This window comes from Mobula birostris, chromosome 29 (assembly GCF_030028105.1).
Source record: "Mobula birostris isolate sMobBir1 chromosome 29, sMobBir1.hap1, whole genome shotgun sequence".
In the NCBI taxonomy this organism is placed as follows: Eukaryota; Metazoa; Chordata; class Chondrichthyes; order Myliobatiformes; family Myliobatidae; genus Mobula; species Mobula birostris.
Window position 1 is genome coordinate 36027152 of NC_092398.1, and position 21590 is coordinate 36048741.

At 48.3% G+C, this 21590-nt stretch overlaps 1 protein-coding gene across 1 annotated transcript in view; it reads right to left on the reverse strand.

The window, feature by feature from the left end:
• Nucleotides 1-272: 272 nt before the first annotated feature.
• The window catches only part of LOC140190183 (uncharacterized), a 73699-nt gene continuing 52381 nt past the window's right edge, over nt 273-21590 (reverse strand). The window contains exon 8 of the mRNA XM_072246696.1: nt 273-487. Within this exon, the coding sequence (XP_072102797.1) occupies nt 273-487 (215 nt within the window). The remainder of the gene's footprint in view (nt 488-21590) is intronic.

Here is a 21590-nt window from a genome sequence, read left to right on the forward strand (position 1 = left end):
ATAAAATACATACACTTTGATAATAAATTTACTTTGAACTTCCTCTGGCAGTTTGTCTCATAGACGGATCACCCTCTGGGTGAAAATGTTGCACCTCGGGTCCCAATTAAATCTCTCTCCCCTCTCACCTTAAACCTATGCCCCCTGGTTCTTGATTGCCCAACCCTGAGGAAAAAGACTGTGCACGTTCATCCTATCTGTGCCCCTCGGGGTTTTATACATCTCTGTGAGGTCACCCCTCAGTCTCAAGCTGCCCAACCTCTCTCCATAAATCAGTCCCTGAGTCCTGGCAACATCCTCGTAAATCTCTTCAGCACCATTTCCAGCTCAATCATCTCCCCAGAGTGAAAACCTGGTGAGGTTGGAGCAGGGGATATTCTCACACTGGCTTTGGGAAGGTGTTTGAAAAGGTCCCTCATGGGATCTAGAAGACTAAGATGCATGGGATCCGTCATGAATTGGCTGTTTGGGTTCAGAATCTGCTTGTCTACAGAAAACAGAGAGTAACGGTCAATGGGCCATATTCCGGATGGTTTTGTTCTGCAGTGATCTGTACTGGGATCTCAGATATCAGTGATCTGGATGGAAGTGTGGGTGGGTTGGTGAGTGGGTTTGGTGCATATGAAGACTGGTGGAGTGTGGACAGTGTAGAAAACTATCAAGATATACAGAGTGATATACCTGCAGATCAGTTACAGGTATACCTGTGCCCAGAAATGGCAGATCTGAGCAAGTGTGAAGTGTTGCACTTTTGGAAGGTCAAATGTAAAGAGACAGGACACTTAATGGCAGGACCATAGAGAGTGTTGACGGACCACCTTCTAGATGAAAAAGCTACCCCTTAGGTCCCTACTAAATCTCTCTCACCCCTCACCTCAAACCTGTGCCCTCTGGTTCTTGATTGTCCAGCCCAGGCACCCATTCACCCTATCAGTGCCCCTCGTGGTTTTATACACCTCTGTAAGGTCACCCCTCAGTCTCCTACACTCCGAGGAATAACGTCCCAACCCGTCCAACCTCTCTAGAACTCAATCTCTGAGCCCCGGTAACATCCTTGTAAATCTCCTCTGCCCTCCCTCCAGCTCAATGGCATCTTTCCTACAGCAGGGTGACCAGAACTGAACACAATACTCCAAGTGCGGCCTCACCAACGTCTTGTACAACTGTAACATAACGTTCCAACTCCTGTACTCAGTGCCCTGACTGATGAAGGCCAGCATGGCAAACGTCTTCTTCACTGCCCTGTCTACCTGTGACTCCACTTTCAGGGAACCATGTCCCCATACCCCTGGGTCACTCTGTTCTACAACAATCCCCAGGGTCCCTGTCTACCTGTGACTCCACTTTCAGGGAACCATGTCCCCGTACCCCAGGGTCACACTGTTCTACAACACTCCCCAGGGTCCCTGTCTACCTGTGACTCCACTTTCAGGGAACCACGTCCCTGTACCCCTGGGTTTGTTCCCTGTCAGGGAGGATTAACCCTCTCGTCACTGCTCCCCACTAACTGTCTCAGACAGCAGGTCAACTCTTTCTGGGGATTTGTTATGAGTGGTGATGCGCTTTGAGATGGTCACGGTCAGTTCAAACAGATGGATCCCTCTGAGTCGCAATTGTGACCCAGATACTCAGAATAGATCTGCAGTTCTGATAAAATTTCCAGATCTAATTAGTTTGTGATTAGTTCCTTAATAACTGCAGGAAGATTCACTCCAAAATTTTAGCAGGTGAGCCCTTGAGAGTTGTAACTCGAAGGTGACGCTGTAATAATCTTTTTACCCTCTCAAAACCGGAAGTACCATGCAGTTCCTTTCCCCGTGACTGTGAGTCAGACCCATGGTGAGAGCACCGTGCACAGTTCACACCTCCATATCCCTGGGTCTTCCTATTCCTACAAGACATAGGAGCAGAATTAGGCCATTTGGCCCATCGAGTCTGCTCCGCCATTTCATCATGGCAGATCCATTTTCGCTCTCAGCCCCAATCTCCTGCCTTCTCCCCATATCCCTTCATGCCCTGACTAATCAAGAATCTATCAACCTCTGTCTTAAATATACCCAATTTGACTTGGCTTCCACAGCTGCCTGTGGCGATGAATTCTTCAGATTCACCTCTCTGGCTAAAGAAATTCCTCCTCATCTCTATTTTAAAGGACACCCCTCTATTCTGAGACTGGGTCCTCTGATCTTAGACACTCCCACCATAGGAAACATCCATTCTAGACCTTTTACGATTTGATAGGTTTCAATGAGGTCACCCCTCTTTCTTTGAATCCCAGTGGGTACAGGCCCAGAGCCATCAAATGTTCTTCATATGACAAGTCATTCAATCCTGGAATCATTTTCATGAACCTCCTTTGAACCCTCTCCAGTTTCAGCACATCCTTTCTAAGATAAGGGGCCCAAAACTGCTCACTATACTCCAAGTGAGGCCTCATCAGTGCTTTATAAAGCCACATTACATTCTTGCTTTTCTATTTCTCTCCTCTGAAAATGAATGCTAAAATTGCATTTGCCTTCCTCACCACTGACTCAATCTGCAATTTAACCTTTAAGGAATCCTGCACAAGGAATCCCAAGTCCATTCTGTACCTCAATTTTGTATTTACTCTTTGTTTAGAAAATAGTCTACCCTTTTATTTCTCTTACCAAAGTGCATGTCCATAAATTTCCAGACACTTTATTCCATCTGCCACTTTTTTTGCCCATTTTTCTAATCTGTTTAAGTCCTTCTGTAGCCTCCTTACTTCCTCAAAACTACCTGTCCCTGCACCTATCAAAGCCATCAAATCTGTCAACTATGTCAATGACATAGAATATAAAAAGTGGTCCCAATACTGACCCCTGTGGAACATCACTAGTCACCAGAAGCCAATCAGAAAAGGTTCCTTTTATTCCCACACTTGGTCACCTGCCAATCAGCCAATCCTCTATCCATGCTAGTATCTTTCCTGTAATACTGTGGGTTCTTAACTTGTTAAGCAGCTTCACGTGTGGCACCTTGTCAAAGGCCTTCTGAAAATCCAAATACACAACATCCTCCAATTCTCCTTTGTCTATCCTGCTTGTCATTTCTTCAAAGAATTCCAACAGAATTATCAGGCAAGATTTTTCCTTGAGGAAACCATGCTGACTATGGCATATTTTATCATGTGCCTCCAAGTGTCCCAAAACCACATCTTCAACAATTGACTCCAACTTCTTCCCAAGCACTGAAGTCAGACTAACTGACATATCATTTTCTTTCTTCTACGCCTCTCCCTTCTTGAAGAGTGGGGTGGTATTTGCAATTTTCCATTCCCCAGGTCCATTCCAGGATCTAGTGATTCTTGAAAGATCATTACTAATGCATCCACAATCTCCTCAACCACCTCTTTCAGAACCCTGAGGTGTCTATTATCTGGTCCAGGTGACTTATCTACCTTCAGACCTTCCAGTTTCCCAAGAACTTTTTCCCCTAGTAAAGGTAACTTCGCACACATCTGCACCCTTGACACTCTCAAATTTCTGCCATACTGCTAGTGTCTTCCACCATGAAGTGTGATGCAAAGAACGTATTCAGTTAATCCGCCATTTCCTTGCATTTACTAGCTCTCCAACATAATTTTCCAGCAGTCCAATATCTACTCTCACCTCTCTTTTACACTATGTATCTGAAGAAACTTTTGGAATCCTCTTCAATATTATTGGCAAGCTTACCTTCATATGCTATCTTTTCCTTCTTAAGAACTTTTTGGTTGCCTTCTGTTGGTATTTGAAAGCTTCCCAATCCACTAACTTCCCACAATTTTTGCTCTAATTTCTGTCCTCTTTGGCTTTGACTTCCCCTGTTAGCCACGGTTGTGTCATCTTGCCTTTAAAATTTTTCTTTCCCTTTGGGATGTATCCATCCTGCACCTTCCGAATTGCTTCCAAAAATTCCAGCCATTGCTGCAATTAGGTTTAGGCTAGATCAGGCTTGGGCAAGGTAAATTATTCTGTTCTTATTTGTTCATTCCTCATCTGCTCGGACATAGTCGTGCAGTGAGAATGGTTCCAGAGGCAGTGTTTTGTATTCTGTGCGGGATGTGGGAAGTCTGGGAGATCTCCAGTCTCCCACAGCAGCACATCTGCACCGAGCTGCAGCTCCTGAGAGAACGTATTGAGGAACTGGAGCGGCTGCTCGATAACCTTTGACTCAAATGGGAGAACGAGGAGGTGATAGACCGCAGCTACAGAAAGGTACCTCGCAGGAGACAGGTAACTGGGCGACTGTCAGGAGGAGGAGGGGGAACTGTACACCCGTGACCATTCCCCGCAATAACAATTGTACAACTTTAGATGCTGCTGAGGGCAGTGACACACCAGAGGGGAGCAGGTCACTGGCTCTGTGGCTCCGAGGAACACAGAGGTGAAGAGGAGTACAGTGTTAATAGGAGATCCCCTCGTCAGGGGAGCAGAGACGAGGTTCTGTGGGTGCGATAGGGACACCCGGATAGTACGTTGCCTCCCAGGTACCAGGATCAGGGAGCGTTTCAGATCAGGTGCATGGCGATGGTGAACAGCCAGAAGTCTTGATGCATATTGGCACTAGTAATATAGGTGGATGAGATGAGAAGGTCCTGGAGAGGGATTTTAGGGAGCTAGGTAGAAAGCTGAAAAACAGGACCTCTGTGGTAGTAATCTCTGGACTGCTTCCTGCGCCACGTGCCACTGAGGGTAAGAATAGGCTTACTTGGCAGACAAATGCACGGCTGAGGAACTGTTGCAGGGGGCAGCATTTCAGATTTATGGGTCATTGGAATCTCTTCTGGGGAAGTTACGACCTGTACGAAAGGGATAGATTACACCTGAACCCGAGAGGGTCCAATATCCTGGCAGGCAGGTTGGCCAGAATTGTTCTGGTGGGTTTAAACTAATTTGGTAGGAGGATGGGAGCTGGATTGATAGCGTTGAAGATGAGGTTGTTGGTTTATAAGCAATGCCATCTTGGACAACGTCTCCCATCCACTACATAATTTACTGGGCGAGCACAGGAGTACATTCAGCCAGAGACTCATTCCACCGAGATGCAACACAGGGCGTCATAGGAAGTCATTCCTGCCTGTGGCCATCAAACTTTACAACTCCCCCCTAGGAGGGTCAGACACCCTGAGCCAATAGGCTGGTCCTGGACTTATTTCCATCTGGCGTAATTTACATATTACTATTTAATTATTTATGGTTTTATATTGCTATATTATACTCTATCCTTGGTTGGTGCAACTGTAACGAAACCCAATTTCCCTCCGGATCAATAAAGTATGACTATCTATCTATCTATCTAAGAGCCAGGTGTAGTGAGACTCCTAGCAAAGGGAGGCTGATGATAGGGCAGAATTCCAGTCAACAGGATGAGCTGCATTGTAAAAGGCAGACAAAAATCGAAAAGGGTGAATTAAGGACTGAAGATGTTATATTTAAATGCGTGCAGAGTATGGAATAAGATAGATGAGCTTGTTACCTGTATGATCTTAGCACGATTACCATGTATGATGTTGTAGGCCTCACTGAATCATGGCAGAAAGGTGATTATAGATGGGAGCCTATACCCCTTAGGCCTGAGTCAACATAATAGCAATAGCCTAACATCCAAGGATACCCATTGTATCGAAAGGACAGCCAGGGAGGCAGAGGGGGTGGCATTGCTCTGTTGGTAAAAAATGAAATCAAATCATTAGAAAGAGGTGAATTCATGGGTGAATCATTGAATCAGAGCTGAGGAACTGCAAGGGTAAAAAGACCCTGATAGGAGTTGAATACAGACCCTTGAACAGTAGTAAGGACGTGTGTGGTCTACAAATTACAACAGGGGATAGAAAACGAACGCCAATAGAGCAATATTACAATAGTCATGGGGGCATCAATATGCAGGTAGATTGTGAATATCAGGTTGGGGCTGGATCCCAAGAACATGAATTTTTGGCATGCCTATGAGATGGCTTTTTAGAGCAGCTCGTGGTTGAGCCCACTAGGGATCAACTATTCTGATTGGGTGTTGAACCAGAATTGATTAGAGAGCTTAATGTAAAAGAACCCTTAGGGGAACATGATCATAATATGATCAAATTCACCCTGAAATTCGAGAAGGAGAAGCTAAAGCCGGTAGTAGTACAGTGGATAAAGAGTAGGCATGAGAGAGAGAGATGGCCAAAATTTATTGGAGAAGAACACGGGCAAGGATGATAATAAGACCATAAGGTACAGGAGCAGAATTAGACTATTTGGCCCATCAAGTCTGCTCTGCCATTTCATCATGGCTGATCCAATTTTCCTCTCAGCCTCTCCCTGTATCCCTTCATGGCCTGACCAGTTGAGAATCTATGTATATTTAAGACAGAGGTTGATGAAGACTTGGCCTCCACAGCTGCCTGTGGCAAAGAATTCCACAGATTCACCAGTCTCTGGCTAAAGAAATTCCTCCTCATTCATTCTAAAAGAACACCCCTCTATTCTGAGGCTATGCCCTCTGGTCCTAGGCTCTGGTTCAGACACAAACTGGGAGCACCATGCACAGTTCCCGTCTCCATATCCATGCGTCAGGCCCACACGGGGAGCACCGTGCACAGTTCCCGTCTCCGTATCCCTGGGTCAGACCCACACTGAGAGCACCATGCACAGTTCCCGTCTCCATATCCATGCATCAGGCCCACACTGGGAGCACCGTGCACAGTTCCCGTCTCCATATCCATGTGTCAGGCCCACACGGGGAGCACCGTGCACAGTTCCTGTCTCCGTATCCCTGGGCAGCCTCTCCCACATTTGGAGCGATCAAACACTTTCCTCACCTCCTCAGAAAATAACTGAAAACTGATGCAGAAAGGGGAGCCTGCCTCCCAGACAGCTGTTCCCCATTCTCTCGCCCGACCGGACAGTTGGGTGATGACGTAGGCCACCTTGGCTCGATCAGTCAGAAATGTTGTTGGTTGTAGTTCAAAAATGAGGGTGCACTGGGAAAGAGCGATAGGTACCGGGCCCACCTAAGTACTTTACTGGCAGAGGCAGGCGGGGCTCCTGGACGGGGGGAGTAAGCGAGAACGTGGAGGGTGGGGCGGAAGATGCAGTGACAGAATGTTGATGAGTGCTCTGGGACAGCTCGAGTGACTGAGTCTGGGTACCAAGATCAGCTACATTGGCAGAAAGTGACCCCACTACCCGGAACACGGAGTCCAGCTGGTGCTGGTGTCTCCCCAGCATCACTCCCTGTTGTTCCAGGACAGCTCTCAGATGACCGGGGTCTGCTAGATCCATTCTGGCCAGATTGTACTGTCAGGGCACTGGAGCAGGGATCCAATCGCAGACCCAGTACCGTGCACACAGTGATATTAATTGAGTAACAAATCCTGAGGTGCAAACAAAGTCTACATCAAAGTTCAGGCAGAGATCAAAACATCCAGAGAAATCCAAAAACCAGAATCGGGAAACAGGCAGAGTCGATATTCAGACGGACAGAGTACAGATACGAATGCTGGAAAGGCTCAGGAAAATTTACTGGCACAATCTGACAACAAACAGGTGAAAACACAGGACTGAAACACACTGACAATACACAGAGAGGCAGATGATAGGTGGAGCACCTGGAGACCCAGGTGGCAGCGATACAGGTAATAGTGAGAAACAGGTGAGAGACGGAGTACTCAGTAATACAGGGGCCGGAGTAGAGCAGGAGTGAGGACAGGAGCACATAGCAATACAAAACAACAGACTGACAGCTAGGGGCAAACACACAAGAAGGCAGAGTTTAGCCGGAGGTACTGACATAGACCCACTGTGCACAGTTACGGTCTCCATAATTCAAGGTCGGTCCCACACCAGAGACACTGTGCACAGTTCCACCATCTATATCTAGGGTCTGACCCACATCGGGACCACTGTGCACAGTTCCAGTCTCCATATCTCGGGTCAATCCTACACGGGGAACACTGTGCACAGTTCCAGTCTCTATTCCCATAGCTCGCACCCACATCGGGAACACTGTTCACAATTCCAGTCTCCATATCTAGGGACGGACGCACAAAAGGAACACTGTACACAGTTCTAGACATCATAACTATGGTCGGACGCAGACCAGGAACATTGTTCACAGTTCCAGTCTCCATATCTAGGGACGGACCCACAAAGGGAACACTATACACAGTTCTAGTCCCCATACCTATAGGTCGGTCCCACACAGGGAACACTGTACACAGTTCCACTCTACATATCTATAAGTCAGACCCACACCGGGAACATGGCACACAGTTCCATTCTCCATTCTTATAGGTCTGACCCACACCGGGAAGACAGGACACAGTTCCAGTCTCCTCACAAATCGGTCGGACCCATACCGGGAACAGTGGACATAGTTCCACTCTACATATCTATAAGTCGGACCCACCCTGGGAACACTGTGCATAGTTCTAGTCTCAATATATACAGTTCCGGCCCACACCAGGATCACTGTACACAGTTCCAGTTCCATATCTATAGGTTTGACTTACACTGGGAAAACTGTGCACAATTTCCGTCACCATTCCTATAGGTCGGGCCCACAGCGGGAGCACTGTGCACAGTTCCGCTCTCCATACCTATAGGTCAGGCACACCCCGGGAACATGGCACACAGTTCCGGTCGCCATATCTAGGCTCAATCCCACACCAGGAACACTGTGCACAGTTCCGCTCTCCATTCCTATAGGTCTGACCCACACCGGGAAGACTGGACACAGTTCCAGTCTCCTCACAAATCGGTCAGACCCACACCGAGAACAGTGGACACAGTTCCAGTCTCCTCACAATTCGGTCGGACCCACACCGGGAACAGTGGACACAGTTCCAGACTCCTCACAATTCGGTCGGACCCACACCGGGAACAGTGGACACAGTTCCAGGCTCTATGTCTTGGGTCAGACTCACGCCGGGAACGCTGTGCACAATTCCAGTCTCCATATCTAGGGTTGGACCCACACTGGGAGCACTGTGCACAGTTCCAGTCTCCATTCTTCTAGGTTGAATCCACACCGGGAACACTGTAAACAGTTCCAGTCTCCATTCCTATTGGTCGGACCCATCCTGGGAACACAGTGCACAGTTCCAGTCTCGATACGTATAGTTCGGACCCACACCGGGAACACTGTGCACAGTTCCAATCTCCATTCCTATAGGTCGGTCCCACACCAGGAGCACAGTACACAGTCCCAATCTCCATCCCTCAAGGTCGGTACCACACCAGGGACACTGGGCACAGTTCCAGTATCGATATCTAGGCTTGGACCCACACTGGGAACACTGCACTGTTCCACTCTCCATACCTCTAGATTGGACCCACTCCAGGAACTCTGTACAGAGTTCCCGTCTCCATATCTAGGATCAGTCTGACACCGGGAACACTGTGCATAGTTCCAGTCTCCATACCTCGGGTCAATCCCTCACCATGAGCACTGTGCATAGTTCTTGACTTCATATCTAGTGTCGTTCCCATAGTGGGAAATCTGTGCACAGTTCCATTCTCCATACCTATAGGTCAGACCCACACAGGGAACACTGTACACAGTTCCACTCTCTGTATCCAGGGTCGGTCCCACACTGGGAACATTGTGCAGTGTACCAGTCTCCATATCTAGGGTTGGACCCACACCGGGAGCACTGTCCACATTTCCAGTCTCCATACTGATGTTGGAGCCATGCTGGGAACATTGTACACAGTTCCCACCTCCATATCTATAGGTCGGACCTACACTGGGTACATTGTACACAGTTCCAGTATCCAGACCCACACGTGGAACGCTGTGCACAGTTCCAGTCTCAATACGTGTAGTTCGGACCCACTCCGGGAACACTGTACAGAATTCCAGTCTCTATCTTTAGGGTCAGCAACACCAGAAACACTGTTCACTGTTCCAGTCTCCATACCTATAGGTCAGACTAATACCAGTAACACTGTACACAGCTCCAGTCTCCAATCCAGGGTCAGACACACACCGGGAACACAGTACACAGTTCTCGACTTCATATACGGTGTCGTTCCCACACCCGGAAATCTGTACATAGTTCCATTCTCCATACCTGTAGGTTGGACCCACGCCGGGAACACTGTATGCAGTTCCAGTCACGATACATATAGTTTGAACCCACACCAGGAGCACTGTACACAGTTCCAGTCTCCATATCCAGGGTCGGACACACACCGGGAGCACTGTACACAGTTCAGTTCTCCATACCTCTAGGTTGGACCCACATTGGGAACACTATACACAGTTTCACTCTCCATATCTATAGATCTGACTCACACCGGGAGCACTGTACAAGTTCAGTTCTCCATACCTCTAGGTTGGACCCACATTGGGAACACTATACACAGTTTCACTCTCCATATCTATAGATCTGACTCACACCGGGAGCACTGTACAAGTTCAGTTCTCCATACCTCTAGGTTGGACCCACACTGGGAACACTGTGCACTGTTCCAGCCTCCAAACCTATTGGTCGGATACACACTGTACACTGTACACAGTTCCAGTCTCCATTTCTATAGGTCGGACACACACTGGGAACACTGTACACAGTTCCAGTCTCCGTACCTATGGGTCGGTCCCACACCGGAGACACTGTTTCCAGTTCCAGCCTCCTAACATACAGGTTGGATCAACACTGTACACAGTTCCAGTCTCCGTACCTATGGGTCGGTCCCACACCGGAGACACTGTTTCCAGTTCCAGCCTCCTAACATACAGGTTGGATCAACACTGTACACAGTTCCAGTCTCCGTACCTATGGGTCGGTCCCACACCGGAGACACTGTTTCCAGTTCCAGCATCCTAACATACAGGTTGGATCAACACTGTACACAGTTCCAGTCTCCGTACCTCAGCTTGGACCCACACGGGGAATGCTGTGCACAGTTGTTGTCTCCATATCCAGGGTCAGACCCAAACCGGGAACACTGTGCACTGTTCCAATTTCCATACCTATAGGTCGGACCCACTCCGGGAGCACTGTACACAGATCCACTCTCCATATCCAGGGTTGGACTCCCACCGGGAACACTGTACACAGTTCCGGTCTGAGAGGTACAGAAAGGGGTTTCTGTGGCAACAGGCGGGATTTAAGGATGGTGTGTTGCCTCCCTGGTGCCAGGATCCAGGACGTCATGGACCAGTTTCAGGGCACCCTCAGGGGTGAAGGTGAACAGCCGGAAGTGGTGGTGCATGTCGGCACAAATGACCTCAGGAAGAGGAGGAAAGAAATTCTGCTACGTGACTTCAGAGAACTCGGAAGAAGGCTGAAAAGCAGGACCTCCAGGGTGGTTATCTCCGGTTTGCTTCCAGTTCCCCGTGCTGGTGAGGGCAGGAACAGGGAGACAGGGGATCTGAATGTGTGGCTGAGGAGCTGGTGCTGGGAGCAGGGATTTAGATTCTTAGACCACTGGGATTTGTTTTGGGGTAAGGATGAATTGTACAGAAGGGACGGGTTGCACCTTAACAGGCGGGGGAGCAGCGTTCTGGCAGGCAGGTTTGCCCCTGTTACACGGGTGTGTTTAAACTAAGTAGTGCGGTGGGGAGGGGAGGAAATATAAGGATGGAGTTAAAGGGAATAAGGAAAGTTAAGAAAGACAACAGAATTAGCAGAAAGCTCAGGAAGGGATCGGAGAGTATGGTCAAGTGCAACAGGAATCGATGTGAAAGGTGAGGGGAGTAATGGATTAAGAATATTATATATGATTGCATGAAGTATAAGAAATAAAGTGGATGAGCTTGAGGCTCAGTTGGAAATTGGCAAGTATGATGTTTTAGGAATAACAGAGACATGGCTGCAGGAGGACCAGGGCTGGGAAATGAATATTCAAGGATATACATCCTATCGAAAGGACAGACAGGTGGGCAGAGGGGGTGGGGTGGCTCTGTTGGTGAGGAATGATATTCAGCCCCTTGCGAGGGGGGACACAGAATCAGGAGATGTAGAGTCAGTATGGATAGAACTGAGAAACTGTAAGAGCAAAAAGACCCTGATGGGAGTTATCTACAGGCCCCCAAACAGTAGTCTGGATGTAGAGTGCAAGTTGAACCGAGTTTAAATTGGCATGTCACAAAGGTAATGCTACGGTTGTTATGGGGGATTTTAACATGCAGGTAGGCTGGGAAAATCAGGTTGGTACTGGACCCCAAGAAAGGGAGTTTGTGGAGTCCCTCCGAGATGGATTCTTAGAGCAGCTTGTACTGGAACCTACCAGGGATGTAATTCTGGATTTAGTGTTGTGTAATGAACCGGCCTTGATAAGGGAACTCGAGGTAAAGGAGCCATTAGGAGGTAGTGACCATAATATGATAAGTTTTAATCTCCAATTTGAGAGGGAGAAGGGAAACTCGGAAGTGTCAGTATCACAGTTGAACAAAGGGAACTATGGTGCTATGAGGGAGGAGCTGGCCAAAGTTGACTGGAAAGATGCCCTAGCAGGGATGACAGTGGAACAACAATGGCAGGTATTTCTGGGAATAATGCAGAAGGTGCAGGATCAGTTCATTCTAAGGGGAGTAAAGGGTGACCGTGGCTTACAAGGGAAGTCAAGGACAGTATAAAAATAAAAGAGAAGAAGTATAACATAGCAAAGATGAGCGGGAAGCCAGAGGACTGGGAAACTTTTAAAGAGCAACAGAAGATAACTAAAAAGGTAATACGCGGAGAAAAGATGAGGTACGAAGGCAAGCTAGCCAAGAATATAAAGGAGGATAGTAAAAGCTTCTTTAGGTATGTGAAGAGGAAAAAATTAGTTAAGACCAAAGTTGGGCCCTTGAAAACAGAAGCGGGTGAAATTATTATGGGGAACAAGGAAATGGCAGATGAGCTGGACAGGTACTTTGGATCTGTCTTCACTAGGGAAGACACAAACAATCTCCCAGATGTAATAGTGGCCGGAGGACCCAGGACAGAGGAACTGAAGGAGATTCACATTAGACAGAAAATGGTGTTGGATAGGCTGATGGGACTGAAGGCTGATAAATCCCCAGGGCCTGATGGTCTGCACCCCAGGGTACTTAAGGAGGTGGCTCTAGAAATCATGGACACATTGGTAATTATTTTCTAATGTTCTATAGATCCAGGATCAGTTCCTGAGGACGGGAGGGTAGCCACTTTTTAAGAAAGGAGGGAGAGAGAAAACAGGGAATTATAGACCAGTTAGCCGGACATCAGTGGTGGGGAAGATGCTGGAATCAATTATAAAGGATGAAATAGTGACACATTTGGATAACAGTAGCAGGATAGATCGGAGTCAGCATGGATTTACAAAGGGGAAATCATGCTCGACTAATCTTCTGAAATTTTTTGAGGATGTAACTATGAAAATGGACAAGGGAGAACCAGTGGATGTAGTGTACCTGGACTTTCAGAAAGCCTTTGATAAGGTCCCACATAGGAGATTAAGGGGCAAAATTAGGGTACACGGTATTGGGGGTAGGGTACTGACATGGATTGAAAATTGGTTGGCAGACAGGAACCAAAGAGTAGGGATTAACGGGTCCCTTTCGGAATGGCAGTGGGGTACCGCAATGCTCGGTGCTGGGACCGCAGCTGTTTACAATATACATTAATGATTTAGATGAAGGGATTAAAAGTAACATTAGCAAATTTGCAGATGACACAAAGCTGGGTGGCAGTGTGAAATGTGCGGAGGATGTTGAGGTAATGCAGGGTGACTTGGACAGGTTGGGTGAGCGGGCAGATGCAGTTTAATGTGGATAAATGTGAGGTTATCCACTTTGGTGGCAAGAACAGGAAGGCTGATTACTATTTGAATGGTGTCAAGTTAGGAAAAGGGGAAGTACAACGAGATCTAGGTGTCCTTGTTCATCAGTCACTGAAAGCAAGCATGCAGGTACAGCAGGCAGTGAAGAAAGCTAATGGCATGCTGGCCTTCATAACAAGGGGAGTTGAGTACAGGAGCAAAGAGGTCCTTCTGCACTTGTACAGGGCCCTGGTGAGACCACACCTGGAGTATTGTGTACAGTTTTGGTCTCCAAATTTGAGGAAGGACATTCTTGCTATTGAGGGAGTGCAGCGGGGGTTCACATGGTTAATTCCCGGGATGGCGGGACGGTCATATGTTGAAAGATTGGAGCGACTGGGCTTGTAGACATTGGAATTTAGAAGGATGAGAGGGGATCTGATTGAAACATATAAGACTATTAAGGGATTGGACACGTTAGAGGCAGGAAACATGATCCCGATGTTGGGGGAGTCCAGAACCAGAGGCCACAGTTTAGGAATAAGGGGTAGACAATTTAGAACGGAGTTGAGGAAAAACTTTTTCACACAGAGAGTTGTGGATCTGTGGAATGCTCTGCCTCAGAAGGCAGTGGAGGCCAATTCTCTGGATGCATTCAAAAAAGAGTTAGATAGAACTGTTAATGAAAGCGGAGTCAAGGGATATGGGGAGAAGGCAGGGACGGGGTACTGATTGTGGATGGTCACCCATGATCACAGTGAATGTTGGTGCAGGCTTGAAGGGCCGAATGGCCTAATCCTGCACCTATTGTCTATTGTCAATTGTTTCCATATCCTATAGGTCGGACCCACACTGGGAACACTGCACACAGTTCCACTCTCCACGCCTAGGTTCGGACGCACAGCGGTAACACTGCAGACTGTTCCAGACTCCATATCGAGGGTTGGTCGCACACAGGGAACAGTTCTAGACTTCATATCTCGGGTCGGACCCACACTGGGAACACTGTACACAGTTCCAGTCTCCACATGTAGGGTCAGACCCACACCGGGAACACTGTGTACAGTTACAGGCTACATACCTATAGTTCGGACCCACACCGGGAACACTGTACAAAGTTCCACTCTCCATACCTATAGGTTGGACGCACACTGGGAAGGTTAAAATCACCCATCAGAACAACCCGTTCCAAAATCTGCCTTCCTATCTGCTCCTCGATGTCTCTGTTACTATTGGGGGGTCTATACAAAACACCCAGTAGAGTTATTTCCCCCTTCCTCTTTCTGACTTCCACCCACAATGTCTCAGCACACAGTCCCTCCATGACTTGCTCCTTTTCTGCAGCCATGACACTATCTCTCATCAACAGTGACACCCGCCCACCTCTTTTGCCTCCCTCCCTGTCCTTTTTGAAACATCTAAAGCCCAGCACACTCAGCAACCATTCCTGCCCTGAGACATGCAGGTCTCTGTAATGGCCACAACATCATAGTTTCACGTATTAATCCACACTCTAAGTTCATCTGCCTTGTTTATGTGGGTCGGACCCACACCGGGATCACTGTGCGCAGTTCCTGTCTCCATATCTCGGGGTCGGGCCCATACCAGGAACATCGTGCACAGTTCCTGTCTCCATATTCCCTGGTTGGACCCACACTGGAAACACCGTGTAGAGATCCCATCTAAATATCCCTGGGTCCGACACGCACTGAACCATGCACAATTCCCGTCTCTGTATCCCTGGGTCCGACCCACACTGAACTATGCCCAATTCCCGTCTCTGTATCCCTGGATCAGAGCCACACTGAACTATGCCCCATTCCTGTCTCTGTATCCCTGGATCAGACCCACAGTGAACTATGCACAATTCCCGTCTCTGTATTCCTGGATTAGACCCACACTGAACTATGCACAATTCCCATCTCTGTATTCCTGCGTCACACCCGCAACAGGAGCACTGTACAGAATTTCCATTTCCCTATCCCTGGGTCAGGCCACAACAGGAGCACCATGTACAGTTCCTGTCTCCATATTCTTCAGTCAGACCCATACCGGGAACACCGTGCCCAGTTTCTCTCTCTGAAACTAACTCGGTTAGATTGACACTGGGTGAATTCAACGTGTGTATTTCCCGTCTCCATATCCCTGGGTCGGACTCTCACTGGGTGCACCATTCAGAATTTCCACCTCCATTTCCCTGTATCCAACTGGGCCTACCCCAACAATGGCCGCCCTGCTTGCCCCTTCTGTACTTTTATTTAACTTGCAGTGCTCTGCTCCCGACACTGATTGCCTTCTGGAATATCCGATCGCCTGTGATGCTCTCCTTTTATACAACCTTCACTGACCTGGGAGTAACCTCTCGAAGTGCTTTGCTCCCAACGCCGGTTTGTCCTTCAGAATTACACGTGATGCTCCTCGTGTAGGTTTGACCCAGGGGTATGGTTTAAAAAAGGCTCTAAAAGTAATCTGGGAAATTATAGGCTGGTAAGTTTGATGTGGTAGTAGGTAAATTATTGGAAGGAGTTCTAAGAGATAGGATCTACAAGTATTTGGATAGACAGGGAGGGTCAACATGGCTTTGTGCGTGGTAGGTCATGTTTGACCAATCTATTGGAGTTTTTCAAGGAGGTTACCAGGAAAGTGGATGAAGGGAAGGCAGTGGATGTTGTCTACATGGCCTTCAGTAAGGCCTTTGACAAGGTCCCACATGGGAGGTTAGCTAGGAAAATTCATTCGCTAGGTATACATGGAGAGATGGTAAATTGGATCAGACATTGGCTCAATGGAAGAAGCCAGAGAGTGGTAGTGGAGGATTGCTTCTCTGAGTGGAGGCCTGTGACCAGCGGTGTGCCACAGGAATCAGTGCCGGGTCCATTGTTATTTGTCATCTATATCAATGATCTGGATGATAATGTGGCAAATTGGATCAGCAAATTTGCTGATGATACAAAGGTTGGAGGTGTAGTGGACAGTGAGGAAGGTTTTCAAAACTTGCAGAGGGATTTGGACCAGCTGGAAAAATGGGCTGAAAAATGGCAGATGGAGTTTAATACAAAAAAGTGTGAGGTATTACACTTTAGAAGGATAAACCAAGATAGAACATACAAGGAACACACATCAAAGTTGCTGGTGAACGCAGCAGGCCAAGCAGCATCTGTAGGAAGAGGTGCAGTCGACGTTTCAGGCCGAGACCCTTCGTCAGGACTAACTGAAGGAAGAGTGAGTAAGGGATTTGAAAGTTGGAGGGGGAGGGGGAGATCCAAAATGATAGGAGAAGACAGGAGGGGGAGGGATGGAGCCAAGAGCTGGACAGGTGATTGGCAAAAGGGGATACGAGAGGATCATGGGACAGGAGGTCCGGGAAGAAAGACAAGGGGGGGAGGGACCCAGAGGATGGGCAAGAGGTATATTCAGAGGGACAGAGGGAGAAAAAGGAGAGTGAGAGAAAGAATGTGTGCATAAAAATAAGTAACAGATGGGGTACGAGGGGGAGGTGGGGCATTAGCGGAAGTTAGAGAAGTCAATGTTCATGCCATCAGGTTGGAGGCTACCCAGGCGGAATATAAGGTGTTGTTCCTCCAACCTGAGTGTGGCTTCATCTTTACAGTAGAGGAGGCCGTGGATAGACATGTCAGAATGGGAATGGGATGTGGAATTAAAATGTGTGGCCACTGGGAGATCCTGCTTTCTCTGGCGGACAGAGCGTAGATGTTCAGCAAAGCGGTCTCCCAGTCTGCGTCGGGTCTCGCCAATATATAAAAGGCCGCATCGGGAGCACCGGACGCAGTATATCACCCCAGTCGACTCACAGGTGAAGTGTTGCCTCACCTGGAAGGACTGTCTGGGGCCCTGAATGGTGGTAAGGGAGGAAGTGTAAGGGCATGTGTAGCACTTGTTCCGCTTACACGGATAAGTGCCAGGAGGGAGATCAGTGGGGAGGGATGGGGGGGACGAATGGACAAGGGAGTTGTGTAGGGAGCGATCCCTGTGGAATGCAGAGGGGGGAGGAGGGAAAGATGTGCTTAGTTGTGGGATCCCGTTGGAGGTGACGGAAGTTACGGAGAATAATATGTTGGACTCGGAGGCTGGTGGGGTGGTAGGTGAGGATCAGGGGAACCCTATTCCTAGTGGGGTGGCGGGAGGATGGAGTGAGAGCAGATGTACGTGAAATGGGGGAGATGCGTTTAAGAGCAGAGTTGATAGTGGAGGAAGGGAAGCCCCTTTCTTTAAAAAATGAAGACATCTCCCTCGTCCTAGAATGAAAAGCCTCATCCTGAGAGCAGATGCGGCGGAGACGGAGGAATTGCGAGAAGGGGATGGCGTTTTTGCAAGAGACAGGGTGAGAAGAGGAATAGTCCAGATAGCTGTGAGAGTCAGTAGGCTTATAGTAGACATCAGTGGCTAAGCTGTCTCCAGAGACAGAGACAGAAAGATCTAGAAAGGGGAGGGAGGTGTTGGAAATGGACCAGGTAAACTTGAGGGCAGGGTGAAAGTTGGAGGCAAAGTTAATAAAGTCAACGAGCTCTGCATGCGTGCAGGAAGCAGCGCCAATGCAGTCGTCGATGTAGCAAAGGAAAAGTCGGGGACAGATACCAGAATAAGCACGGAACATAGATTGTTCCACAAACCCAACAAAAAGGCAGGCATAGCTCAGACCCATACGGGTGCCCATAGCTACACCTTTAGTTTGGAGGAAGTGGGAGGAGCCAAAAGATACACTTCACCTGTGAGTCGACTGGGGTGATATACTGCATCCAGTGCTCCCGATGTGGCCTTTTATATATTGGCGAGACCCGACGCAGACTGGGAGACCGCTTTGCTGAACATCTACGCTCTGTCCGCCAGAGAAAGCAGGATCTCCCAGTGGCCACACATTTTAATTCCACATCCCATTCCCATTCTGACATGTCTATCCACGGCCTCCTCTACTGTAAAGATGAAGCCACACTCAGGTTGGAGGAAAAACACCTTATATTCCGTCTGGGTAGCCTCCAACCTGATGGCATGAACATCGACTTCTCTAACTTCCTCTAAGGCCCCACCTCCCCCTCGTACCCCATCTGTTACTTATTTTTATGCACACATTCTTTCTCTCACTCTCCTTTTTCTCCCTCTGTCCCTCTGAATATACCTCTTGCCCATCCTCTGGGTCCCCCCCCCTTGTCTTTCTCCCTGGGCCTCCTGTCCCATGATCCTCTCGTATCCCCTTTTGCCAATCACCTGTCCAGCTCTTGGCTCCATCCCTCCCCCTCCTGTCTTCTCCTATCATTTTGGATCTCCCCTCCCCCTCCAACTTTCAAATCCCTTACTCACTCTTCCTTCAGTTAGTCCTGACGAAGGGTCTTGGCCTGAAACGTCGACTGTACCTCTTCCTACAGATGCTGCCTGGCCTGCTGCGTTCACCAGCAACTTTGATGTGTGTTGCTTGAATTTCCAGCATCTACAGAATTCCTGTTGTTTTAGAACATACAAGGTAAATGGTAGGGCACTGAGGAGTGCAGTAGAACAGAGGGATCTGGGAATACAGATACAAAATTCCCTAAAAGTGTCGTCACAGGTAGATAGGGTCGTAAAGAGAGCTTTTGGTACGTTGGCCTTTATAAATCAAAGTATTGAATATAAGAGCTGGAATGTTATGGTGAGGTTGTATAAGGCATTGGTGAGGCTGAATCTGGAGTATTGTGTTCAGTTTTGGTCACCAAGTTACAGGAAGGATATAAATAAGGTTGAAAGAGTGCAGAGAAGATTTACAAGGATGTTGCTGGGACTTGAGAAACTGAGTTACAGAGAAAGGTTGAATAGGTTAGGACTTTATTCCCTGGAGCGTAGAAGAATGAGGGGAGATTTGATAAGAGGTATACAAAATTATGATGGGTATAGATAGAGTGACTGCAAGCAGGCTTTTTCCACTGAGGCAAGGGGAGAAAAAAACCAGAAGACATGTGTTAAGGGCAAAGGGGGAAAAATTTAAAGTGAACATTTAGGGGGGGCTTCTTCACACAGAGAGTGGTGGAAGTGTGGAATGAGCTGCCAGATGAAGTGGTACGTGTGGGCTCACTTTTAACATTTAAGAAAAACTTGGACAGGTACATGGATGAGAGGTGTATGGAGGGATATGGTCCATGTGCAGGTCAGTGGGACTAGGCAGAAAAATGGTTCGACACAGCCAAGAAGGGCCAAAAGGCCTGTTTCTGTGCTGTAATGTTCTATGGTTCTATATAGTGACAGGAACTGTGGATAGATCTGCCAGAATGATCTGACTCAGAGACGCAGAGACAGGAACTGTGCACAGTGCTCCCAGTTTGGGACAGAACCAAGAATACAGATATGGGAACAGTGCAAAATGCTCCTGGTGTGGATCAGACCGGGAGAAAATGAGACAGAGACTGTGCATGGTGCTCCCTGTGTGGGGTTGACACAGGGATATAGGGATGGTAACTGTGCATGGTGCTCCAAGTGTAAGTCTGACCGAGGGATATGGAGACAGAAACTGTGCATAGTACTCCCGGTGTGGTTTTGACCCAGGGATACGGAGACAGGAACTGTGGATGGGTCAGCCAGTATGAGTCTGAGTCAGGGATATAGAGATGTGAACCATACACAGTCCTCCTGGTGTGGGACTGAACCAGGGATAGGCAGATGGGAACTGTGCGCGGTTCTTCCACTGTGAGTCTGATACATTCTAATTCTAATTCTAATTGTGCATGGTACTCCAGCCGTGGGTCTGACCCAGAGACACCAAGACGGGAACTGTGCAAGGTGCTCCCAGTGTGGGTCAGATACAAGGAAATGGAGACCGGAACTCTAAACAGTGCAACCTGTGTGGGTCTCACCTGTAGACGCAGAGACAGGAATTATGAATGGTGCACCCAGTGTGGGTCTGACCCAGATATATGGAAACGGGATCTCTGCATGTCCAACCCAATGTCAGTCTAACAGAGGTTGATTCGGAGAGAGAAACTGCGCACAGTGCTCCCAGTGTGGAAATGACTCAGGGATACGGAGACAGGAACTGTGCACAGTGTTGCCAATCTGGTCTCACCCCGGGTTAGAGACACAGGAGCTGTTGACAGTGATTATAGTGTGGGTCTGACACAGTTTGATATAAGGACAGGAACTGGCACGGTGTTCTGGTGTGGGTCTGACTCAAGAACAGGGAGACCAGGACTGTGCATGGTGCTCCCAGTGTTGGTGTGTTCGAGGGGTATACAGAGACAGGAACTGTAAACGGTGCTCCCAGTGTGGGACTGACCATCGGAAATGGGGACGGGAACTGTACATGGTGCTCCTGATGTGGCCTGATCCAGGGATGGGGAAATGGAAATTCGGTAGGTGCTCCTGTTGTGGGTCTGATCCAGGAATACAGAGATGGGAATTGTGCATAGTTCAGTGTGGGTCGGACCCAGGGATACAGAGACGGGAATTATGCATAGTTCAGTGCAGGTCGGGCCCAGGGATATTTAGATGGGATCTCTACACGGTGCTTCCAGTGTGAGTCAGATACAGGGAATATGGAAATGGGAACTGTGCACTGTGTTCCTGGTATGGGTCCGACCCCTGGATATGGAGACAGGAATGATGAGCAGTATTCCCTGTGTGGATCCGACCCACATAAACAAGGCAGATGAACTTAGAGCATGGTTTAATATGTGGAACTATGACGTTGTGGCCATTACAGAGATCTGCATGTCTCAGGGACAGGAATGGCTGCTGAGTGTGCTGGGCTTTGGATGTTTCAGAAAGGACAGGGAGGGAGGCAAAAGAGGTGGGCGAGTGTCACTGCTGATGAGAGATAGTGTCATGGCTGCAGAAAAGGAGCAAGTCATGGAGGGACTGTGTGCTGAGACATAGTGGGTGGAAGTCAGAAAGAGG